Source organism: Halichoerus grypus, chromosome 4, assembly GCF_964656455.1.
Source record: "Halichoerus grypus chromosome 4, mHalGry1.hap1.1, whole genome shotgun sequence".
Taxonomy (NCBI): domain Eukaryota; kingdom Metazoa; phylum Chordata; class Mammalia; order Carnivora; family Phocidae; genus Halichoerus; species Halichoerus grypus.
Window position 1 is genome coordinate 55,165,565 of NC_135715.1, and position 26,386 is coordinate 55,191,950.

Consider the following 26,386-nt stretch of genomic DNA (forward strand, 5'->3'; position numbering starts at 1 on the left):
CTCCATCAGAAATCTGACATGGTGGCTGAGTTCTCTGCTCAGGGTATCACAGGGCGAAATCAAAGTGTTTCTTGTGGTGGCAGGACCGAGGATCCCGTTTCCTTGCTGGGTGTCAGCTGGGGGCCACTCTCAGCTCCTCAAGGCGACCTGCATTCTTTGCCATGCACCTCTTCACCTTCAAACCAGTGCATCAAATCCTTCTTGTGATTTGAAGCTCTGACTTCCCTTCTGAGAGCAGCTAGAGGAAACTCTGCTTTTAAAGGGCCTGTGTGATTAGGTCAGCCCACTGCGGACGATCTCGCTATCATGGGATCAACTGATTTGGGACTTTATTACATGCATCAAAATCCTTTCACTACCATACTTAGATGAGTATTTGATTGAACGGCTGGGAGAAGGTATGTGTGCACCAGCGGCCAAGAATCCTGGCACCCATCTTAGGACCCTGCCCATCACACATAGGAAGCTGAATACATACGCTGCTTCCATCCACATGACGAAGAACGATGCTGTAGTAAGAAGCAATGAGAGAGGCTTCTGTGAACTGCTCTAGCATGATTTCCAGGATGCATTATACACCATTACATGAAAAAAGCAAGGTGGAATAAAGTGTGCTACCTTTCATGTAAGGAAGAAGGGGAAGTAAGAAAAAATACATATATTATGACAGGCAGCCTTGAAGATGGTCCCCAATGATCCTTGCCTCTTCCGTGTAATCGTATGTAATCCTTTCCCTTTGCATCTGGACTGGACTTATCAACTGGTTCTAGCAAACAGAATCTAGCAGAAGTGTTAAATTAGGTTACAAAGAGATGATTGGCTTCCATCTTGGAATCAATTTCCCTGTCTCTCCCCGCTCTTACTCCCTCTCCAGGGCAAAGCAAGCTGCCATGTTGTGAGTAGTTACATGGAGGGGCCACAATGCAAGAAACATAATTCTGGCTCTTGTGGGTTGAATTGTGCCCACCAGAAAGATATGTTGAAGTTCTAACCCAACTGGTACCTATGAATATGACCATACTGGAAATAGGGTCTTTGCAGATATAATCAGGTGAAGATGAGGTCATGCTGGATTAGGGTGGGCCCTACTCCCCTGACTCGTGTCAGTAGAAGAAGGAAACTGGGACACAGAGACACATACACTGATGGAAGAACATCATGTAAAGGCAGATGCAGAAATTGAAGTTATGCAGTTGCAAGCCAGGGAACGCCAAGAGTGGCTGCAATGGCTCAGAGCTAGGAGAGAGACAAGGAAAGACTCTCCTTTAGAGCCTGCAGAGAGAACATGGCCCTGCCTTCATCTCGATTTTGGACTCCTAGCCTTCAGAACTGTGAGAGAATGAATTCTTGTTTCTCAAAGCCATCCAGTTTGTGGTCATTTGTTAGGCCCCAGGAAATGAATACTGGCCAGTGGCCAGTGAGGACCTGAAGCCTGCCAAGAGCCATGTGAGTGAGCTTGAAAGAGGATCTCCTAAGGCCTGCCAAAAGCCAGGCTGAGTGTGCTTGGGAGAGGGAGCAGATTCTCTGCGACTCAAGGCCTGAGGTGCCTGCAGCCCCAGGTGCCGCCCTGACTGCATTCTCGGGAGGCCTGGAGCTATAGGTGCCTACCGGAGCCCCTCTGGATTTTTGACCCACCGAAACTGTGAGCTAATACACGCTTGTTTTAAGCTGGTAAGCTTAGTTATACAGCAATAGATAACAAACAAATATACTTATATATAGTTCTATAGATTTTTACCTCGGGGACGGTGGAAGAATAAACTAGAAACTAAGGAAAGTGGTTACTGCTAGGAGGTGAGTGGGACCGGAGGGCAGGGAATGGGGAGGGAGTTTAACCTTTGTAAGATTTTATTTTGAACCATGTGGATGCTTTATACATTCAAAAAATGAAATTGAACAAAAAAGATGAAAAAAGCAAACTCTAGAGTTGATGCAAATAAAAATAACCAACCTAACAATATATCAAATAAAGAACATAACCATAGCAAAAACCAATGAATTCAAGTAAACTTTGAACACAGTACTCTTTGAACACACCATTTAGAAGGATGTATTATAAAGATACAGGGAACTGCCAAGAAATCTTGAGCTTAGAAGGTTTGTTGCTGGTGGTAGTACTGGTATGTGAGTCTCATCTAGTTTCTGTATATTGTCGAATAAATGTGCAAATGTATTGATGCTGTCGTGAGCTAGGGTTTTCATTGAGGGAGAAAGAAGATATAAATATGGAAAGAGGAAGACTAGAATGAATCCCATGGTGTTGGATTTTGACTTGGAGGTATGAATTCATGATTTAAAACTGTATCTGAGTGATGGGTATACTGTTTACTGCATTACATCTATATCTCCATAAATATATATATGCTTCATCCCCTGTAAGGGCCTGGAAGAATGACATCCCAGTAGCAATGAGCACAAGTACTCAGATCTAATTTTCTAAGTGCCATTTCCTCCCAAAAGCAACTAGGGTTTTCCTGCCTAGGGCAGAGAAGATTCAATGAAGCGTTAGCAGGTCTTGGGTCAGAAAACAAGGAAGTGCTCAAAGATTGATAGGATATTATATAAAGAATAAAGGAGCCAGGTGTGGGGGCTTCCACTGGCCAAATATGGGCAATTTGAGCACCAAAAGTAATAATGGTATTTGTTTATAGTAACTGAATTAAATTGAATTTAAAAAATGCAGGCGTCCACACACCGTTACTCAAAAAGGAGAAGGTGGGGGAGGGGAGCTGTGAAGGGAAGAAGAATGAGAAGCAGAGGGGAAAAAAGAGAAAAAGGTAGACAGGTAGAAGGAATGACAGCATTAAAAAATCACCACTTTATAACCAATTCTATAAGCGTTCATCAGTGTGTGCTACACCCCCCCCGGAAAAATATTCGCCCAGTTCAACCTGTCACTGCAGATAGTCTCTGCTACAGTGGGAGAAGGATATTGTTAAAAAAACCAAAAAACAAAAACGGAGATCAGCTTTGAAAATTCTCTGAACGGACAAAAAAACAGTTTAATCATACAAAGCTTAATTTGCAAGACTAACTTGACCTGGGTAATTTCTTGCTTATGCCTCTGGAAATCATAAGCAAGGCTTGAACTGTTTCTTAAGGTTGATATGAGGTAACCACTGACCAATTCCCTGTCATTTAAGAAAATTCTAGTATTATAACCAATCCCCATGAAGAACAAACAGTCACTGCTTTCTCGCTATATAAGCTGCTTTATAACATACTCCTAAGCCTCATTCCGTGTTTTGGTTTGAGTGCTCCCAGTTTGCAAACTGTCTTTCTGATGTGTGCACAATAAACTTTTACTGATTACTGGTTTGGTGATTCATTCGCTTTACTTCTATCATTTCTGAGCTTCTGACAATATCTTTGTGGAGAGATCTGCCAGATGCCTTGACCAAGTGATCCAACTTGGCAGCACCGATAAAAGAACACTGTGCCTTCTCACGGAAATACACAACACCTCCCATTTTCCTATTACAATGTTTAACCTGAATCTAATTATGAGGAAACAACTCGATAAATCCAAATTGATAAAGTCTACAAGACAATTGGCCTGGACTTTTCAAATATGTCAAAGTTACGAAAGATTTTGAAAAAGTGGAAGTTCTAGTAGATAAAAGGAGTTTCTAGAGAGGCACGGTGTTAAACCGAACGGGTGAATCTTGGGTAGATCCTGAATTTTCAAAGACGTGTGTGTGCACGTGTGCAATTGTATGACATTTTGAGACAATAAAGGAAATTTAAATATAGACGGTATGTTGAATGATATGACAGAAATGGTATTCAATTTATTGCATGTGATAATAGTGAGATATTTAGGGGTGAAGCAGCATTGCATGCAACTTTCCAAAGGTTGGGGGGGAACCTATATAGTGAGAGAGGACGCAAATGTGAAATGGTGCATTGAATGAAGGGTATACTGTTCATAGTACTATTCTTGCAACTCTTCGGTCGGTTCGTAAATTTTCAAACTAAAAAGCTGGGATTAAAAAAAAAAAGCGCGAGTTTCCTTCCTCTGCGGAGGTTCACGTGGCCATAGGGAACCAGCACTCGGAGAAGCCTCCAATTCCGAGGCTCACGGTGCGTTCCCTAAAGTTTCTCTTTCACTGCGGAGCCTGGACCCGAGGCCGTGGGAGGCATCACCGACTTCCCACAGCTCCCACCCCTGTCAGCGGGGAGCTGGCTACTCAGTGCCCGGGTCCCTCCGAGGCCAGCCAGTCGCCGGCTGCCATGGGCGTGGCCGCGGCCGGGGTGGCCAATGGGAGCCGCGGTGGGGGCGTGGCCGCGCGGTGAGGGGTGGGCGTGGCCGCGCGCCGGCTCCTCAGCCGCCCCAGCTGCTCAGAAGCCTTTTTTCCAGCTCCCGTGCCGGCCGGCTTCGGGTGCAGCGGGGCGCAATAGCAGGACTGGCGGAGCCGCCGCCACCTGGTAAGTGTCTGACCACCGGGCCGCGGTCGCTCTGGCAGCTCCGTGCCTGCTCCGGGTCGCCCCTCCGCCGGCCCGCCTCCCTTTCGCCGCGGCGTCCGGAACCGGTCGGCGTGGGACTCCCTGCCCGGCCGCGGCCGGTGCTGCGCCTCCGGTCGGCCTCGGCCGGGGCTGGGACTGCGGTCGGATTGCGGCCCGGGAGAGCGCCGACGCGGCCGGGCGTGCTCGGGGGCTGCCGCTGCTCCCCGGTTCGCGTGCGGAGCCCGGCTCCCGGGGGCGCGAGGTTCCGGGGCTGGGTCGCGCTCTTCCGGCAGGGCCGCCGGCTCCAGGGCCTCATCAGTTGGCGGCGAGGGGTGACTTCTGTCCCAGCGTCACAGGTCCCAAGTGTGAGGCCCGTGTGGGTGGCATCTCAGCGTGTGCGCCCCGGCCCCCACGGTGTGTTTTTCCTGCCTCTGCATCCCTCCCACTCGCGGTTTATTCGGAATGCTCAGCCCGGGTCCCCGAGAGCTTCCTACTCTGGGAGAGGGCACACTGTACTCGGAATTGCTCCTGGGACAGGCCAGGCTGGCTCACGTTTGTAGGGACGGGTGCACTTCATTTGCTTGGAAGGTTAATGTAGCTCTGGATTTTAGCGTCTTTCCAGGTGTTAAGTTCATGTAAAGCATTTGCAGTGTTCAGCATTGTTGCTCCTGGGCAAGAGTAGCAGAACAGTGTTGGGACTGTCCTACAGATTCTAGATTCATCTTCCTCAGGTAGTGAAAAAAGTTGAAAGGCATGAATTGTGGTCTTGGCTTTGCCTCTGCCAAGTTTTGTGGTCGTGGGCTCAATTAATTCGTATGAAATGAGGAATGGCTTCTAAGATGCCTTTTAAATTCCACGTTTCATAAGTCTGTGATGAGCTTATTTTCCATACTGTACCTTTAAAGAGAATGGGAAATAAGAGTCTGTGAAAGGCAGACATTTGGGGAACAAAGATTTAAGAGGTCACAGAGCTTTAGAGACTGTGATTCCAGTTTAAGACTGCAGACTGAAAAGGAAACACAAGTAAATTCGAAAGAACTTATCCAGAATTAAATATATAACAGAAACTTGGAAAGCTTTCCGAAGTTCCAGAAGCAATTACTGTACTATATTTTACCTCTCTTTGCAGCTGTGCAAATGAGGTAAAGAGAAAATAACTCCTGAGTAAGAGAAAATTTAGGAGAGAGGCTATGGTACATATCTTAAATGTAGGGAGAATCTTTTGGAATCCTTAATTTGTATAGACATTTCCACTCAGGAAACACTTAAAAAAAAAAATAGGTGGGAAGTTTGTGTTTCCTTTGCAGGAAAATCACACATTTATTCTGAATGTGCAGAATTTCGACACTACCACCTGCTAATATTTTTCAACAGCCTTTGGGAAATAGTGTCTGGCTTTGTAGTACTTAGAGGAAAGATCATGGGTTCCCTCAGGGAGACTTTAGTTTGTAGACTTTGTAGCTGTGTGACTAGGAAAAGTCACTTTTCCTCTCTGAGGTTGTCTTTTCTCAATTGTGAAATGTGGCTAATGGTACCTATTTCATAGGGTTGTAAGGATTAAATAAAATCCTTAATGTGGAGAATGTATAGCAATGCCTGAGATATAAGATATTCAATAACGATGGCTGTGGTTATTAGCATTGTGTTTATAACGCAGCAGAGAAGTGGTCCCCAGGTTTAGTCTGGCTAGAGGGTATGGCCTAAAGAGGAGTGCAAAGTGGGAAGTGATCCCCAGGCACTGCTCTCCCTGACGCTGGCGTTTTTGCAAGGTTATAATCCCTTCCCTGGATCTCAGGCTGAGATGTCGCCAGACACTAGTGACTGCTAAGGACACCGATCTCCCTGACTGTGTTGGCCTGTCATTCTTGGGACTTGAGTAGAGTTGGGATTTTCCCCAAAAATGGTGCTAGGAATTTAATGTGTTTGAGAAAAACCCCTCTAAAGAGCACTCCAAAACAAAGAAATGGTTCAGTTTACTGAACAGAGATTTCAGCTGGAGATAGCCGGAGCCCTGTCTCAGCCTGCTGTGGCCAGCACGGCGTACTGGACATAACGTCTCCTATTGCAGCCTTAGCTAGAAGCTTTTCTTGTTTGCATGTTTGACCAACTACTGATACTCTCTGTGGTAGTTAGCTAAAGTTTTCTTTCTTTTCTTTCTTTCTTTTTATTTACTTGTCAGAGAGAGCACAAGCAGGGGGAGTGGCAGGCTCCCTGCCGAGCAGGGAGCCGGATGCTGGACTCCAACCCAGGACCCTGGGATCATGACCTGAGCCAAAGGCAGATGCTTAACTGACTGAGCCACCCAAGCGCCCCTAAAGTATTCTTTCTTTGACCCAGCAAACATTAACCTGGGAAGGCGGGCAGTAGGCTTAACTGCTCAATAATCTAGTCCTAGCTTTGGGAAAGGAAAAGAGAAGAGCCTGAAGGTAATTTTTACCCTATTCCTATCTAACTTTTAAAAATTGTAATTGAATAGAAGGTACTTTCATACAGTTTAACCAGGGATGCAGGAATGGACACTCATTTGTGGAAGATGAGTTTATGGCGGTGGTACATCTGAATTGGGACAAATGGATGTGTGCTACGTCCACTTGATTCAAAACCCCGGGAGAACATCTGAATAGGGACAAATGGGTGTGTGCTCCATCCACTTGATTCAAAACTCTGGGGGAACATCTGAATAGGGACAAATGGGTGTGTGCTCCGTCCACTTGATTCAAAACCCCAGGGGAACATCTGAATAGGGACAAATGGGTGTGTGCTCCGTCCACTTGATTCAAAATCCCGGGGGAGGCAATTCCACGCAGTTTTGAGCTCTAGTTGAGTATTTGCATTTGAACCCAGAACTTTTGGGTTTTGATCTAACTGAAAAGTTAATATCAAAACTGACAGAAGATAGGGGCACCTGGGTGGCTCAGTTGGTTAAGCGTCTGATTCGGCTCAGGTCATGATCCTGGCTCAGGTCATGATCCGTCCAGGGGTCATGGCTAGGTGTCTGCTCAGCGGGGAGCCTGCTTCTCCTTCTCCTCCCTCTGCCCCTCCCACCCCCCACTTGTGCTCACCCACTCGCCCACTCGCTGGCTCGCTGTCGCTCTCTCTCAAAATCTTAAAAATAAAATCTTAAAAAAAGAAAAAAACAGACAGAAGACAAAGTCACCAAAAGTAGCCGTTTAAAACTAAGCTAGTAGGGGCGCCTGGGTGGCTCAGTCGTTAAGCGTCTGCCTTGGGCTCAGGTCATGGTCCCAGGGTCTTGGGATCGAGCCCCGCATCGGGCTCCCTGCTGAGCAGGGAGCCTGCTTCTCCCACTCCCACTCCCCCTGCTTGTGTTCCTGCTCTCTCTCTTTCAAATAAATAAATAAAATCTTAAAAAAACCCAAAACCAAAAACTAAGCTAGTAAAACAAATAAGTAGTGGCAGGAAACCAGAGAGTTAATCAGTGAGATGGCATGAGGCCATATGGCAATAGAGTCTTTAAAAAATATTTTGTTTTGTTTTTAAATTAGAGATCAGTTATGATTCCATTTCCCATAAAGTTTTGCTGACATTTTGCAGGAAACCTTGTGTGTGTGTGTCTTTATATATGCAGACACATATATATTTATATATATATATATATATATATACACACACACACACACACACACACACGCATATGTATGTGTAGAAAAAAAGTCACTACTAAATAAGATGAGTAAGAAGGAGGGTCAACTCTAATATCATCTCTGAGAATTAAGTACTTAAAATGGGAATTTAAGTGGTAAGTATTCCAAATTGTGAATTTGCCACCACATATTTAACTCACTGATTTATAGTAACAATACAGATACTTGTGATGTCCCTGAGATCCTCATTCCATAGGTGGGACCCTAATGTCTGTACTTCTCCGAAGCTCTGTAGTCAGGTTAGGAACTATTAATAAGGAGTCCTATGTGCCACACAGATGCTTAACGCTTACATAGTTTCACAGCCAAGAAAATAAAAACCAGATGGAAGCCGCAGGGAGGGGGCAGTGGGGAATCAACTGGGTAATGGTTTTCTTTTCTGGTGATGAGATATTTTGGAACCAGATAGAGGTGGTGGTGGTACGACATCCTGCATGTGTGAAGTGCCACTGGATTGTTCACCAAAATGGCTTATTTTATAGTATGTGAATTTCACCACTGTGAACAACTCCAAAAGTTTATTTGAACACTATCTTTGTATACTGTGTATTGGAAAAATAAATTACTGCTGTTTAGATTGACTGTCTACCTTCTGAATATTATATTCTCTCAAGACTTTTCTCTTAAATTAAGCACATTTTTTGTTGTTTATAAGGTGCAGCTTATCAGTACTACCTTTTCGAAACTGCTTAGTAATATTTCCTCCTTAATTAAAACACCATCACTCCCTTATGATCACATACAGCCTCAGGTGGTGGCAGAAAGAACACTGTATTTGGAATTAGAACCCCTGGGTTGGAGGCCCAATTCTGCCCCATCAGCTGTGTGGCCTTGGGCAAGGCACCTTGCTGAGACTCCATTTCCTAGTCTGTTTTTCTGTCCTCCTATCCCAAACTTGTTGGGGGATCCACGGAAATCATTTGTATCAGACACTCTTCTAATGGCAAATTATAGTGCTTCCACAGGTCACTGTTACGTAGTTATTGCTTTGTTTTTTTTAACTTGAATTCAGCAGAATCCAAAAGTAGATTAAGGAAGGTACTAGTGGACAGTTAATGAATTATTGGATTTATTATTAATGTGTTCTAACGGTCTATATAACTTATAGTATTAATCATTATATTATGAATCTTATAAGACTAAGAATTAGTTATATACAGATATTATTAAATGTTTGCAAGGATGATAGGGAGCTGAGATGATTTTTGGGGGGCAGGGCTTGTTCTTGGTCCTGAAACACATAAAGCAAATGAAGATTTTTCAGGTTCCATGCTCATAGAGGTTCCATACTCACTTGTAACCAGTCTGAATTCGGTTAATGTCTGTAAATGAGAATAGCCACTGGTAGATGTATTTAGAATCTCCTCTGGGTTCCTTGTGTTTTTTCTTAGTTTAAACAAGCCCCTGGGCCTTGTTGCAAACTGACATTTTTGGCAATAATGACTTGTGGCAGGCCTTTCTTGAGAAATGTAGTCTTGAGAAACTCCTAAAACATGCAGAGTAAAAACCCTGGGCATATTGCTCACCAGTAATGACTATAATAAATTAGAAATTTTATTTCAAACCACTATAATTATGGCTGATAGTATATATGCAAATGTTTGTTAATTTGCATGTTTCTCCTGTTAGTGGGCAGAGGCCAGATTTACCAACTGAAAATGCATAAAACTGCAGAATGTGTGAGCACCTTTTAGGTGAAAGGAAGATGGAAGAAGACAATTGTTGAGTGTCTGTTTTTGTGCTCGTTTAAAAGTGTATATTTAATCCCCACAATAGGGCGCCTGGGTGGCTCAGTCATTAGGCGTCTGCCTTCGGCTCAGGTCATGATCCCAGGGTCCCGGGATCGAGTCCCGCATCGGGCTCCCTGCTCAGGGCGAGTCTGCTTCTCCCTCTCCCACTCCCCCTGCTTGTGTTCCCTCTCTCACTGTGTCTCTCTCTGTCAAAAAAGAAAAAAAAATCTTAAAAAAAAAATCCCCACAATAGGAGTAAAAGCTAGGCATTTTATTTAGCTTAGCCAATAAAAGTATGGGCTCCACCCCTAATTGGTTGTGTTGGCTGCTTCAATGGTGATGATGTTGATGAAGAAAAAGCTTAGGGGTTAATAGGCACTTCCCAGGAAGGATGCGGTGTGGCTCTGACCCCAGGGTCCTCCTCTTTCCTTTGTACCAAGCTGCTTCCCAGCTATTAATGGCATATGGATAAGAAGAGAAAACTAACATTTATAGAGTGTGAACCAGAAGTACATTTTGGTACTTTTAAGTAATTGTCATTTTACCTTCGTACACGGGGTTGCAACATTTTTTTTTGCTCTAGTGCACCCGAGGGCCCCACTAAGACAGTGGCAAGCAAATGGCAAATATTTGTTGAGTGAAAATGAATGGATTTTAGAAAGAATGCACTACCCAGAAAATAGCCTCCATTGTACTCCACTAAATACATTCACCGTATCACTGGACCAGCGTATTGCATTTACTTAAGGCCTGAATGAGATTTAAGGCAAGTGATAAAGTGAGGTTTGCTTTATGAAGCCAAGGCTCCCCTGGGGAATTGGGGTGGGGGTGGGGGGCGTTGTTCACCAATAGCATCTGATGGCACTCTCGGAATGGAACACAAGTTTAAAGAAGAAACTGCTTGTGCACGGAGTTACAACTTTGACGTGCCTTCCTTTTGTGTCCAGGAAAAACCCTATCGGAGGCTATGTTTCTCTGTTCCAGGAGAAGGGACCGTGGTGAAGATGTCGGCCCTCAACTGGAAGCCCTTTGTGTACGGGGGGCTGGCCTCCATTACAGCGGAATGCGGTAAGGAGCCCAAGGGGCCGACTCAGGTCGCTTGCTTGCTGCTCGGGATGTCGGGATGTCGATGAGAAGTTAAGGTCGCTATTTGGTGTTTGATGTGACTGTGGTTCGAGCACAGCATGTGAGAGCATGAAATGTTAATCTCAGATTTCAAAATTGCCCTCTTTTGGTATGTTTTTCCGACACAGAGTCATTTTGGCTGCCTAGCCGTTTAGAGTTCAAAGTTCAGTGTGGAGAAAGTGGAACCTGTTAGTCAAACAGAAGGTTTATCAGTCATTTTTAGATCACATCTGTCCCTGTGCTCCTTGTCCTTTCCCCCACTTTGCCCCTGTTAGCGCCTGGGGCCGTAGAGAGTTGGGAGGAGCTCCCAGGTCCTCCCCTGCCCATTAGCCATGCCGTATTTGTGACTTCCTCCTCAGTGGAGTGCCACATCAGATCCCGGTTATCTTTGTCTATTTCCTGGCATAATTCACTCAACAAATCCTCATTGAGCAGCTGCCAAGTGCCAGGTGCCGGGCTGGACACGTCGTGGGCATCCAGGGCTCGGTCACTGCTGTCCTGGGACAGGGGCTGCCCCTGAGGAGCCAGCAGGGCTGAGGGGTGAAGGCGCAGGAACCACCCACCCACTTGGTTGCCCGTGCAGGTGGGTTCTCCCATTGCCACGGTGGATCAAGTGTGCTGAGAATGAGTGTTACATATTTGGGTGGACTCTCCGTGGGGCACTGGTAAACATTTTTAGCTGCGTGAACAGATTTGCTTTTAGACTGCAGAACACAAAGTGAAACGCTCCTTTGGAAAATGAACTTCTCTCTCTTTGTTCATATTGAACCTGATTTTAGCTTTCACAGATGCAAAAAACAGTAACATATTTTAAAATTTCCTGTTTGTGTAAATCATTCCGTGTACCTGTCTTTCACAGCAGTGCAGCTTCTGAGATCCTAGGTAGAGTAGGATGGGAACTACATAAAAATATAAAGAAAGGAAAATAGGTTTATGCATCTCTGGGGTCTTTTTAATCTTTTGGTTCCTAATTTTTTTTAGATAGAGAAAAGATTGCAAAGTATCTGCTATTTCTTAATTCCATTTCTTAGTTTACATTATAGTTAAAATGTTTCCTCAGTAATAGATCACCATGTATCCTTTATTTAGTGGAATTTCTTTTTATCAAGTGAAATATTTCTTTTTAAAAAAATTTTAAGGTACTTTTCCAATTGACTTAACGAAGACACGGCTCCAGATTCAAGGCCAGACAAATGATGCAAACTTTAAAGAAATCAGGTATCGAGGAATGTTGCATGCGTTAGTGCGGATAGGCAGAGAAGAAGGGCTGAAAGCTCTGTACTCAGGGTAAGTAGACCTTTGTGTTTTTATATTTGACTACTGACCTTCCAAATGAATAGACTGAAAACTAAGACTTCATGGAGAAAAATTAGAAATTTGAGATACATTTGAAAAGAGAAAGTAGTTTGCAGGTTTTTCGTTTTTCATTTCAGCTTTATTTTCTATATATCTTTTATGTAATGAGCGTTGTGGTGAAAGTATGTTTTTATTATATTCGAATACAAATAATAATGCAAAACTTACATTTGTTTCCAAAAAACATTCCATAATTCAGTGTTTCACTCCGAAAAAAGCCCTTCCCCTTGGCTATTCTGAATTACTGAGGTTTTTGCTATAAGGAAAATGACAGAGTATCCTGTGTGGGTAAGGGTTGTGAACAAATTTCCTTTAATCCAACATTTATCGAACAGTGTGAAGGTGCGGGATGGGAAAGTGAGTACGGCGGGTGCCTATGTCAGCCCGAGTCCCTGCAGAAAACAGAATTCGCTTGGGTGGTTTCAGTGAGGAGACCTTAATGAAGGGGCTGCTTAAGGGCTAAGGGAACAAAGGAAGGATATTGAGGTACCTAGAAACTATCAAAGTTAGAAGTTGGTACCAACCCTAGGACCAAAAGGACAAGGACGGGAATGGTGTTAGCAGAGCCTGTTAAGACTGGAGCCTTGAAGGAGCGAACAGTCGTTGCGGAGGGATGCTTCGGTAGTGCCCAGGGAGAGGAGAATCCCTCTTCTTCCTCCCTCCCTCCATCCCATCGTCTACTGGTGGAAACCACCTGGAAGTCAGCTGGCAGGGGAACCTGAATGACGTAATCCATGGGCACCATCCTCCCGGTGTGCAGAGCATCAGAGAGAAGGCTGAGAGACTGGATCTGGGAGGACAGATGGGGATCAGCAGCAACACACGGTTGTGAAGGAGCTGTCATTTAGTGGGGACAGCAGACGTGGGAACGGGGGATACAGCGGAGTCTGATAATGAGTACTAGAGTCTGGTAGAGGCAGGGCGTCAAGCCCAGAGTGTGGGGACAGGAAAGAGGGCGGGTTTCAGGAAGGCTGCTTGGTGCAGGCGGCGCCCGGTCTGAGCTTGCAGGATCAAGGAGAGTGAGTTAGCCAGGTGAAGTTAGAAGGGAACTGTATTTATACAGAGCCAGCAGAATGTGCAAGAAAGCACAGTACATTCTACGAACTGCAAGTAATTCGGCATGGGTATAGCGTGGGGGCTGGTGAGCAGTAAGAGCTGGGGTTGGAGCCGTAATGAGGGGTCAGGACATGGACAGCCTTGGGACAGGCCAAGCATCCTGATCTCCTCCGCTACACCATAGGTCCCAAATCCGGGCCTCACAGCCCTCCCACCCACCCATCACCAAAGGTTTTTTTTTTCACTTGGGCCAATATTTCAGCTATGAGAAATTGCACACAGAAACCTGGGATTCCATTTTCTTGGAAAAAGTCAACATCTGGGCCCTCATTCATTCACTTAGGATAATAGGAGCAGGCATCAAGGAGGGCTTCTCTGGTTTCCTGAAACCTCTGCCTCTCACGCGGTGTATGTGTGTGCAGTTGGACCCAGCCTGCGTCACTCACTTAAGGCATCTGCCTGGCGCTGTCGGCACTTGAGTTTGCTATGCCTGTGGTGGGCAGAAGCTACCGGGGGGGCTTTAAGTGCGAGACTGACAGGATAGGGTTTCCATGGTGAAGAGAAGCCGGCCTGTCTTGGGGAGACGGGATGAAAGACTGATGACACTGGAAGTAGGCTGTCACGCTGGAAGCAGGATCTGAACAGAGGTGTTGTGTTGGGGACAGAGAGAAAGAAGACAGGCTGTTTAGGGCGTAGGGTTGACATATTATGGGACCTAATATGTGAGGGGGTGTGGAGGAAGCAGGGGACAAAGCTAATGTCTTGATTTCTGGTTTGGGCCAAAATGTAGATGGAGCTTCCATTCCCTAGTCTGGGAAACAGAGAGGAGAGCTGATTGGTTGGAGCGGGAGGATAGTGAGTTCAGTATGGGACTCTGGATCCAGAGGTGGGCTGGGGATAGGACATGCGCATTGAGAAATCTATGAAGCAGTTGGAAATGCATCATTGGATCCGTGTTGGAAGCAGGAATTAGGCGTCCTGAGTCTCTGACAGTGGTGGAAGCATGGGAATGTGTGGAGAGTGGGGAGAGAAGGAAGCACAGGATGGAATTCTGGGGATCCCCCAGATGACAGAAGTAGGAGGCTGTGGAGAAAAGGAAACAAACAGGAGAGGGGGATGTTACGGAGCTCAGGGAGGAGGTCGCTGCGTGGAGGACAGAGGGTGGACAGTAGCAAATACCACAGAGAGGTTGTGTAAGCTACTAAGTGGAACACATCATTTAATTTAGTGACAGAGATGTCAACCGGTCACCTCAACTGAGGGCAGTTTTGATGGAGAGAGGGGGAGGGAAGGCAGACTGCATTTGGAGAAGAGGTGGGAAGTGCAGGAACAGCGGGCGGATAACTGCCCCAGGGTGGTTCTGGTGTCCAGAAGGCTAAGAGAGGGAGAGGAAATGACCGGAACAGGGCCTCCAACAAGGTGGGAGATGAGCTCCAGAGCAGCAGTGGAAGAATGCTAGATGCTTGCAGAGGGCAGATTTCACCGGGCGCTTTGTCCCGAGCAAGGAGAGCCTTTTCCCTTGAACACCGGTGAGCAGATTAGAATTCCATATTCACTTAACTTTTCATTAAGGATAACTACAAGGGGCTGAGCTTTCACTTCGTGAACTAGTAATTGGCACAAATTTAACTGAACCCAGCTATATTTTTGTTGGATCTTGAATTGTGAGAAATCTGGTTTAGCGTAGTTTGATTGTGGAAGGCACATGTGGTTGCTTCTGTGTGTGTGTGTGTGTGTGTGTCTTCTAGAGGATTTAAAGTGATTTTTAGGATTTCTTTGTCCTTTTGTACGTTGGTTTGACAGGATTGCCCCTGCGATGTTACGCCAGGCTTCCTACGGCACTATCAAGATAGGCATTTACCAGAGCTTGAAGCGGCTGTTTGTTGAACACCCAGAAGGTGAGTGGGGAATCTCTTTTCCACCTGTGGACAGGAGGTGGGGGGTTGTGTGTCTTTTTAGTCAAGGTGAGATCAGAATTTCTTGAGCCTGATTGGGACTTTACTACTGCTGAGGAGAACTCTGGACGTAAAGTCTGAATGAATGGTGCTTAAAGCACATCATTCTTAGCTGAACTTAGGGGAGTGACAGTTAAAAGAGCAATCTTAACAAATATTTAGTTATCCTCATCTCCAAAACACCCAGACTAGGGGGTGTGTTATTATAGTTTGAGCCAACTTAAAAATTTCTAAAATCAGGAATTATAACCTGTTTTTTCAGGAAAGCAGTTAATACCCTTCTTAGTATTAAGAACTGAATTCTAATACTCTATTGCTAGTTGTCTCTGTGACTTTGCTTTAATCCGTAGAACTTTTTCTTTTTTTTACAATGGGACGAGTGCTAGTCAGCTGTTATATGAGAGTGGTCAACAGGAGCTAAGATGCTTTAGCACTTCAGTATATTTCACATTAAATATATACAGTGTGCTTTAAAACTTTTATCTTCTCGGTATCTCCTAGGAGTGTATCTTTTTTTTCTTTTCTTTTTTTTAAGATTTATTTATTTATTTGAGAGAGCGAACATGCACACACACGAGTGGGGGGAAGGGCAGGTAGAAAGAATCTCAAGCAGACTCCCCACTGAACATGGACCCTGACATGGGGCTCGATCCCAGGACCTTTAGATCATAACCTGAGCCAAAATCAAGAGTTGGACGCTTAACCAAAATGAGCCACCTAGGGGCCCCAGGAGTGTATCTTTTTTATTCTCCTGTGGGATATACCTCATCTTAATTACTACAGTGGTCTGCATTTACACACACAAAAGTGAATTGGTACATGGTTGTTCATTTTGCATGATAATTCACATTCCTTTTTTGGATATCAAGTCATTTTGCTAGGCAAAATCCTGTTAAGCCAGCAAAATTCCTGATATTTTAAAAATTGCTTGATTCAAGGGTGCCTGGCTCAGTCAGTGGAACATACGACTCTTGATCTTAGGATCTTAAGTTCAAGACCCGTATTGGGTATAGAGATTATTTAAAAAAAATAAAAAATCTTTAAAAAATTGCTTTATTCATAAAGCAGAAATTTTACTTTTCTCTAAAGATGTACAAGTGACATGTAAACGAGTTACACCTATATTTGAGCGACTGATATGAAGAGCTCTGTGTATACGAAAAGTTGAATAATATGTGTTTGTTTATAGATGAAACTCTACTGATAAATGTGGTGTGTGGAATTCTCTCTGGAGTCGTATCCTCAACCATCGCTAATCCAACTGATGTTTTGAAAGTAAGCAGTACGATCCATATCTTATAGGCATACCCCACATTTTCTTATTGAGAACAACATTCAGATAATGAAAAGCTGCAAATATAACATACACTGTATGTGTGAACTTGTTTATAATTTAAGTGCCATGAAGACTCTAACTTAGAAACATCCACTGGATGGATTTCCCACTGATACAGAGGAACTCAAAAGTAGAGCTCATTGTGGAGACAAGGTTTTTGGCGATTAAGCAGAAAAAAAATTTGGGCTTGGATACATTTGAATTTCATTTTTCATTGAAAATCTTCCAGGTTTTATTGGTTCATTAAAAATGGATGGGCTGCAAGTTCTCCACAAATCTGCTCCCTAATGACCATTTCTGAACGCGTGATGTTACCTGTTAACTTGATTTCAGGAAATACGAATGGAAATATGTCCTTACCACAGTTAGACATAACGCATCGGACGACCTTGTGGCCGATACCAGGGATACAGCCTCCTTAGATCCTTTCTGGAAAAAGACGAGGAAATAAACTAATTAAGCAAAATAGAAATTAGGCAGGACTTACTTTTCCTTTTCTTTTTTTTTTTAATTTTTATTTATTTGAGAGAGAAAGAGAGAGAATGAGAGAGAGAGAGCATGAGCAGTGGGGAGAGGGAGAAGCAGACTCCCAGCTGAGCAGGGAGCCCGATGTGGGGCTCGATTCCAGGACCCTGGGATCATGACCTGAGCCGAAGGCAGATGCTTAACCGACTGAGCCACCCAGGCGCCCAGGATTTGCTTTTTCAGTGCTCTTAGGATGTTTGTCTCTGTCCCTCCCTCTCCTTTTTTGTTCCTATTAGTTAACCAGTGTTCACTGCTTCTACCTTCTACCAGTTGATGTACTACATGCTTAGAATCCAAAAATGAGTAAGATAAGGACCCTGCCCTCAGAGCCTTCACTCTAATAGGAGATTCTGACGAACATCTGAGTTTTTTGCAGCAGTATGCGGAGTGTGCTACACCTCGGCACGGTGAAGGTGCTTTTGCTAGGATTTCGTTGGGGAAAAGTGGAGAAAAATATCCGTACGCCTCTTAATACCTGAAACATTTGTCGGGGCTCATAGAAAGGCAGTTCCCGTAGTTTGGTTTATTTTCCCATGTTAGCATGGCAGTAACACTTTCTTTTAGAAGTTAGAGATAATTGCTCCCTAAACAAAAATAAGGTACCAATTTTTAGTGAGAAAAAACCCTTTAAAAAATGTAGAGAGCTACATCAAACATTATTTTTATGTTGGAATCTCGGTCCTTTGAATTCCACGGCCGTTGTCAAGTTTATTTGTAAGTTCAAGTGTAACAGAGTGTGACGGGCATCATGTGGTCATCTCGTGCTCGGCTCGCCTGCATACCTTTTGGTTCAGCTGGTTGGAGATAGTAGTGGCTTGAAGTAACTAATTTAAGAAATATGCTTGTCCATGCTTAGTGCTGCCAAGTGTGCTGGATACTCTTATCAATTATGTGAAATCTTAGCATACCATCACATTCTCTTTCCTGTTCAGTAACTTACAAGGAAATATGTCATTTTCTTTCCTTTTCAAAAGACTACTTTTAAAAATCCATTTTTTGATTCCAAAGTGCCTCAGAACCAATCCTTATGAATGTTAAATCCTTATAAATCCTACAAAGGGCGTTTTAAACTAGCATTACAGTCCTATTTATACTGCGATTCTTTCAATGGTTAGTAAACAACAGATTGAATGATTTTCAGAAGTCTACATTCGGACAGAAATGTGCTTTCCTTCTCATGTTCGTCTTTAAAATAATCTCTAGATACGGATGCAAGCACAAAGCAGCACCTTTCAAGGTGGAATGATAGGCAACTTCATTAACATTTACCAGCAAGAGGGAGCAAGGGGACTGTGGAAGGTAAGTCCGCAAAACAGAGCCAACTTCCTTACTTAGTTCTTCCCCGTTTTCCTTCTTTGAATTTATTTTTCCTATTTCCATCCTCTTATTTAATCCGAATGTCAAAATGGTGTACGGGAAGAAGAGTGACGTCCGCCCTCGAAGTTACTTTCTTTCTTAATTTCATTACCTGTGAAATGGGAATACAAAGAATATATCATAGTTTTAAAGTGCCTTTTGATTGATTCATGCATAAGAAATTCTGTGAAGATTGAGCACTTTTTCGTTTGTTTACTTGAAAAAAAAATTCTGTTGGAGAAGGGTTTTCTAGGTTATAGTTACGCTGGATTTTTTGATCTGTGTATTTTCCTGGTCCTTAAGTGAAGACCGTTAATAGGCAGGCGCTGGTATGGAGTGCTGTTCCCTGGTAGTCCAGTCACCGTCAGTTCACAGAATAGACCCTAAAGGTCATCCGGTAGAGTCTTCTCAGTATGTACTAGGAAACCGGAGCCTCTGTGAGGCGACTTGGCCTGGCCAGGGTCTGGCCAAGGTCATACGGTTAGTGCCAGATCAGAACTGGGCACGGGAGCTTCTGAGTTCTTTACCCTCTGGTCTTTTCTACTCTCTCACTCTGTAGTTTTTTTCAAGGCCTGTTCCATGGAGAGATGTCTGAATCTTGGTTATTCATATTTTTACCCAGGGCGTGTCCCTTACGGCCCAGAGGGCTGCCATCGTTGTCGGCGTGGAGCTACCGGTCTATGACCTCACCAAGAAGCATCTGATTCTCTCGGGCCTAATGGGAGACACTGTGTATACCCACTTCCTGTATGTTTAGAGATTTTTTTTTTTTAAAGATTTTATTTATTTATTTGAGAGAGAGAATGAGAGAGAGAAAGCATGAGAGGGGGGAGGGTCAGAGGGAGAAGCAGACTCCTTGCTGAGCAGGGAGCCCGATGCGGGACTCGATCCCAGGACCCTGGGATCATGACCTGAGCCGAAGGCAGATGCTTAACCAACTGAGCCACCCAGGCGCCCATGTTTAGAGATTTAAAAAAAATGATATTTTAGGGATCCATGAGTTCAGGGTGGCAATTTGCTATAAATATATAGAAATTTTAAAGTTTTATTATAAAAGTATTCTCATACTTGAAAAATTATAATTCAGAAGTGAACCAAGAAAAAGTGAAAGTCCGTATCTGTTTACATAGGTAACCATGGTCAACAGCTTGGTTTTCAGGCACATGCAAATATGTCTATAAACGTATATTATGTGTACGTGTTACACAAGCAAGATCATGCTTAACATTCTCTTACTTTTTATTTATATTATTTTAATTTTTTAGCTTTATTGAGGTATAACTGACAAACTTGTGAGCTATTTAAAGCGTATGACATAATGATTTGATAGGCATACACAATGTGAAGGGATCTGCCCCCAGAGTTCATTAACACATCCATCACCTCACACATTTATCCTTTTGTGTGTGTGTGTGTGTGTGTGTGTGTGTGTGAAAACATTTAACTTGTGCTCTCTTAGCAAATTTCAGTTATATGATAGTGTTATCAACTATAGTCACCCTGTTATATGTTAAATCCTCAGACCTTGTTCATTTTAGAGCTGAAGGTTTATGCCCCTTTACCAACCTCTTCCGATTTCCCCCATCCCTCACCCCTTGCAACACTTTTCTACTCTGTTTCTACGGGTTCTGTTTTTTGTTTATGGATTCCACATATAAGTGGTACCACGCAGTATTTGCTGTTCTTACTTGCTTTTTTAAATTTAATAATATATTCCAAATATCTTTCCATGTCAGTACAAACAAATTTCATGTATTTTTAAATAGCTGCAGGTTAATATGGATGTATCGTGGTTTCATCCACTGAGGGCTGATTTTGCCTCTCAAGGGACCTTTGACAATTTCTGGAGACTGTTCTGATTGTTAGGATTGGGGAGTACTGTTGGCACCTGCTGGGTAGAAGCCAACAGCTTACAGTGCACAGGTCGGCCCCCCACGACAGAGACTTGCCTGGTCCCAAAATGTTAGGAGTGTGGAAGTTGAGAAACCCCGCCCTGAGTTGATTGATACCAGGTGTGGTCTTAGTCTTGTGAGACTGAAGGTTTCGTAGACCCAGAGGCCCCTGGAGGGCATTACAGTGACAACGTCTTTTTCTCTGCTCTCCAAGAGCAGTACGGTTATGATAGGGCTGAAAAATTACTCTGAGTCCTGCTTATAGCAAATAGATGCACTAGATCATCGTTGGAGGACATTCCTTCATGTTTCTACGATTCTTTGACATTCCGGAACCTCAAAGGTATTCTTAGTCGGGGCCGGAATTTGTAGGCCACTCTAATGAGTGCCACATTTAAGAAGTTCGTGCAGCGCTCTAGTGACGGACCTCCTCCTGGAAACCTTTCCTCTTGTTACATGTCACTTTGGCGTCATTTGGGAGGAGGCTGCTTCCTGCTTCTGATGGTGGTGGTTGTGGCTCAGCGGTGCCGAACTGTTTGTTTTTCCCTTGGTATTTTTTTCATAGCTCAAGCTTCACCTGTGGTCTGGCTGGGGCGCTGGCCTCCAACCCCGTCGACGTTGTGAGAACACGGATGATGAATCAGAGAGTCCTTCGGGATGGCAGGTGTTCTGGCCACACAGGTACCCTGGACTGCTTGTTACAGGTGAGCGTGGGTGTGCCCCTGGGCAGGGTCCTGAAGTCCTTTCACAGCTCCTTAGTTTACTTGTTCCCCTCTGAAGAGTTTTCTTATCACGATGACAAACACAAGGGTTAGAGCAAGACAAACCTGTGGGTTTGTCACTTGTGATTGTGTGACTGGTCAAGATACCAGATTCCATACCTCAGTTTCCTCATAAGTGAAATGGGACAATAATAGCACGTATGTCATAGAATTATTGTAAAAAATTGAGATGATGCCTACAAAACAGCGTAGTGCTTGGATTCATGTGTAGTAAGCCTTGTTAGTATAATTAATAATAATAAGGGACACTTACGAAATGAGCAAGTTTATTTTACTTAATCTTCAATATTCTAGTGGTTTGTTTCAATCATCAAAACTGCCCCCCAAATGTGTGTGTGTGTGTGTGTTTTTGTGTGAATATAGACATACATATTCACACACACACTTATTTGTATACATCTATTTAACCGGAGAAATAACTAAATTTTGGGGGCTATTATAACGAACATGAATGATGCTCTAAAGCCCTGGGATGGTACCCAGTTTGGGCCACACTGGGGTAACTTTGATAAATACAGAATCTAAATGAATCTTTAGAAATGAAAGTGTATTTCGTTTATACCGCTGCTCTGCTGTAAAGGGAGAGAAAATAGTCAGATTTTCTGCCATCACAGTGGAACTGTGTCTCCTTCCAGTGTATCTCCCTCCTCTCGAGTCCTATTGGAACGAATATCATTCATTCAGACATCTCTCAGAAGAACACATCGCTCTTCCTGTAATTTTCAGTTTAAACAGTGGGGCCTCCTCTTCACGAGGGGATGCGAGTTTGCAGCTGTCTCCCCGACTAGATTGCTGGCAGCCGAGGATCCGGGCCTGCTTTGCTGTTCCTGCCCTCGGGCGTGATGCTGGCACGGCCTAGATTTCAAGGGCTGCTTCAGCGGAGCAGAGATGCGTGTTTTTATCCACCCAGTGACGTGAAGTAGTGGTGGTCCGAATTAGGTCTTTACCACCATTGCTTCACTTCTTTATTTCCCACCTGCTTGTGAGCGCACGGGACCAGGAGGCAAGAGACTCCAGTTGGGATTCAGTCTCATTTCTCACTCCTTCAGTGGCCGTTTGCCTGCTTTGGCGTGGGCTGGTTTGACACGGAGCCTTTGTCTTCTCCCATGCAGAATCCTTTAAAGAGCAAGAAGAGGCAGAGGGCAATGAGGTTTTAGACAGTCTTTTCAAACAGGATTTTTTTTTTTTTAAAGATTTTTTATTTATTTATCTGAGAGAGAGAATGGGAGACAGAGAGCATGAGAGGGGGAGGATCAGAGGGAGAAGCAGACTCCCCGCTGAGCAGGGAGCCCGATGCGGGACTCGATCCCGGGACTCCAGGATCATGACCTGAGCCGAAGGCAGTTGCTTAACCAACTGAGCCACCCAGGCGCCCCAAACAGGATTTTATTTTAAAGAAAAGTAGATCATTCAGTCTGGCTACTAATGAATTATGAACGCATTTGACCTAATTGGAAAGTTGGAAGTTAACTTGTCTCCTCCCCACCCCCCCGCCTTATAACAGACATGGAAGAATGAAGGGTTTTTTGCTCTGTATAAAGGATTTTGGCCAAATTGGTTGAGACTTGGTCCTTGGAATATCATTGTATCCTTTTCTGTCGCAGTACATCTGAAGAAAGATGTAGCTAAAAGAGGATTGTATAAATTGTCATGTTATTAATGATAATTTAGAAGTGGCTTCTTATTCTTTTGAGTTCCTCTGATTCTAAGAAATAATGATTCAGTTTCTGTCTCAGCAGGTATACAACCTCTGTGCTGGGCTATATGACTCTTGGTTTAGTGCTGGTGTTATTGAAAGGGACTGACATCAATACAGATTTCTATTCAGACTCAGTTTTCGAAGCTGAGAATACTTATGAGTAGAGAGAGAGACAGGGATTGATTTGATATCCCTAGCCGCCCTTGGGAAGGATGCGGTTTGGCAGCAGTGTTCTAGAACGCTTATTTTAGAGAGTGCCTGCAGATAAACGGGAATTAGCTCCTGAATTATTTGGCCGATTAGCACTGTTTCCTGTATGCCAAAGTGGGAGGGAGGAAAGAAGCGGCGGTTCACTAGACACGGAAGGGCAGAATTATAAAGAAGGGAATGTGGTTTTCACCATCCCCGTTTCTCTTTACCTGCGCCTGCCCGCTGCTGAAGGCCTGCCTCGCCGTGACCCTTGGGGAGAGCTTCCCAGGGCTTGCTGTCTTTCTGTCTCACACAGAATTCACTGTTCTGGAAAGTCTGCCCAGCGCAGCGATCGCCAGAGCTAGTCAGGGGGGATGTCATCTTCGAAGAGGCTCTGGGAGCTGGTGTGAGGGGATTTAGAGATATCTCTGCTGTGGTGGTTCTGTTCCAGGCTGACCTTGGGAAGGCTCATGGGAAGACCTTTTGAGGTGGGTAAGGATGGAGCCCCTCATGTTCAATCCTGTCCAAGGCACGTGGTCTGCCCAGACGTATCTGTTACATGTGCTGTCTGTGAGTCTGTTTTCACGTGTCCATGTTGTTAAGACAGCATCTTCTTTGTCAGCCTTAACCAGTAACTGCAGTTCTTTGTGACATATGAGCAGTTGAAGAAATTGGATTTGTGACAAGTCAAGGCTGCCTGAGACGGCGCTCTGCAAAGGCTCCCTTCCGAAACAATAAAGCTTCCTGCGTGTCACGCTGCTTCTCACTGCTTGGTTCATCGCAGATTCTGAAGCGTGAGCAACAGATGAGGATGGGGTTAGTTCCAGTTGCTGTGTGTGGGCAGCCGTGCCTCAGATGTTTCATGCTAGAAACGAGCATCCGAACGCTAGTCCTTACCATGCAAGTGCCCTTCGACTCCACGACTGCGTGTGGAACGCATGTTTCTTGCTAAAGAAAACTTGCGAGAAGATCAGGAACTGTGTGTTGTTTTCTTCAGGGGAGAGGAGCCCCTGTTGTGTCTCAGCTCACAGCTGAGAATGCCAGACTGCTCTGGAGAAGCTCACAGGAACCGTGGAATGGAGCCTCCAAGAGGGTGTTATTGTTCCTGAACTTGTGGGGACTATCGCTTCTTGTCAGCTGAAGAAATTTCACAACCTTTCAACTCCAGGTGTAAACAGTGCAGGAGGAAATAGATCCTTGGAATATTGCACTGCTTTATAATTTCCGATTTCGGCAGGATCCTTCGCTTACAGTAAGTGATTTTCAGCCTTTGAAGGCTTGACCTTTGTGAGGAGTTGTTACAAAGTATTGATCTCTAAACCCATGACGGTGGGATGTGTTGGCTTTGAACACGGCAGGATCCACGTTGATGGAAGATCTTTGAGGCAGCTGCGGTTCAGTCTTAGGTAATGTTAGCAGTTTGCTCCGATTTTTAGCAAAGTTTATTATTTCCCAGTCTGTAAAATGGGGATAATAACGCCTCTTGCTGTTGAGGGTCAAATGAAGACAAGAGTAGCTGCTAGTACCTGCCTGGAGGGTAGGCGTTGGGCCTCAGCCATGCTGTCGTCCCGCCAGAATCCTGGCATCAACGGCCTGGTGTACAGAAGAGAGTGGTTTCGTGACAGGATTCTCGCTGGAATCCCCAGCAAAGGCTCTCGCCAAAGGCCTTGTGAAAAGAGAGAACACAGTCTAAGCTACAGTTTTATTATGTTTTCCTTTAGCAAGATGTTGCGAGTGAATAGAAGAGTTGATTTTTCCAGATTTTTCAGTTTTTACTTTAGTTCGGGTTCTGTCTATTAAGATATGTCCTGTCTCGGACTTCCTGTTTGGTTTTGGATGGAAAACACTTGCTTGAAATTTTAGAAACTATCTCTTTAGTGCTGCACCTGTTTTCCAGTTTCTGAAAGAGGTGTATAGTCTCTTCCTTTCTTTCTCCAAAGACAACAAAAATCATTCTCCCTCTTCTTTCTTGCCTTCATAAAAAGTGACTCCAAGAGCCTGAAGAACTTTACACTTCTAGAAGACAGCCCAGGGAAGGGGACATAGTTACTTGGGTACCTTCGGTTCTACTGTTTGAGAACACTGAATACACACTGACAGGGGCTCTGGGGTGGACCCTTCTGCAGTATTAGCCAGGCAGGTTCCCAGTTTGTTCTCACCGTGGGTCACCGCCTCCCTTGAACCCAGAATCGAAGGAGTGTAGGTTTTTTTGGGGGATCGAGCCGTTTTCCTGCCAATCACTTTCACGTTGCCTTCTTTATTAATGTCTACTTCAAAAAAGATTTTGCGAGGCAGAATTGTTATTTCCAAACTAGAGACAAAGTCATTAAGAAGAGAAAGGAAGAAGTGGTAGAATGGCGTCTAGGTGTTAACTGATTAAAGACTTAGTTGAAAGTCCAGATCCCCGGGCCCACTCTAGATGTGACTGCAGAGCTGAGCTCACTTGGGCCCTGCTCCTGGTACTGAACCGTATTTTTAGACGGAGATTTTTTTTTTCTTCCTACCAAAACATTCCATTAACCTGGTCAGGGCTTTCTCAGAAAGGCTTTCACTTTTGAGTTCCTTGAGTTTAAAGGATTACTTTTTAAGCACCACTTTTTTTTTTTTTTTTAATGAAGAAAACATTATATTTTTTAAGTGTACATATAATTTCTAAAACAGTAGAAGCAAGTCCATTTTGAAAACCAAGTAAAGAGTCAACGTCATGCAACGTTCATTGTATCAATTATTCAAATTATGTACATGTTCATACCAGGATGAAAAGAAGCTCGAACCTCACTATAAAACTTGATCATATTTTTAAGACAAAAATGGAGTCTTTCTCCAGTGTCGATTTATTAAACATGTTCTATAGAACAGGATCTTAACCTGTTCTGGTTTTTCTGCTTCCTGAAGGAGTTCATGCAAGAGAGAACTTAAGGGCTTGGAGACTCAGTCCCCTTATTTTCGGGGGTGTGACTACAAGTCCCCCAACCCCCTTGGATGTTGCTTAAATGTGGCAAAAGGATTTTTAGCTTTTATGACTAAAATGAAGATAATGGATTTTGTTTGTTTGCTTGTGGATTTGTGTGATCATCGATGCTGAGTGTTGCTGATCTGTGATATAAAAATGGCTCCTGTTCTCTATATTTATTCATGCGCTAGAAATAGTATGTATTATGTAAAGACTGTACATTTTTCATAAGCCTTTATATCTCAAGCTCTTTATTTAAGCATTGTTGGAATATGTGGCATAAACCTTGTTCATTGTTTAATAAACTAGAATAATACATAATGA

At 44.1% G+C, this 26,386-nt stretch overlaps 1 protein-coding gene across 8 annotated transcripts; it reads left to right on the forward strand.

Moving 5' to 3' along the window:
• The first annotated feature begins 1,466 nt into the window (after positions 1–1,466).
• SLC25A30 (solute carrier family 25 member 30) lies at positions 1,467–26,386 on the forward strand. Of its 8 annotated transcripts, none has more exons than XM_036071686.2 (11): positions 4,331–4,428; positions 10,422–10,604; positions 10,786–10,906; positions 12,103–12,250; positions 15,179–15,273; positions 16,520–16,605; positions 18,395–18,490; positions 19,170–19,294; positions 21,005–21,143; positions 23,426–23,597; positions 23,732–26,386. In XM_036071686.2, the coding sequence occupies exons 2-10, from the start codon at positions 10,593–10,595 to the stop codon at positions 23,594–23,596; spliced, it is 993 nt and encodes a 330-aa protein (XP_035927579.2). In that variant the 5' UTR covers positions 4,331–4,428; positions 10,422–10,592; the 3' UTR covers position 23,597; positions 23,732–26,386. The 8 variants fall into 8 exon arrangements, 7 of the variants coding, with proteins under 7 accessions (XP_077926470.1, XP_077926467.1, XP_077926468.1 ...); XM_036071687.2 differs by lacking the exon at positions 23,426–23,597 and adding an exon at positions 22,726–22,806 and having other exon boundaries at positions 4,332–4,428; positions 23,751–26,386; XM_078070340.1 differs by lacking the exon at positions 4,331–4,428 and adding an exon at positions 6,551–6,872.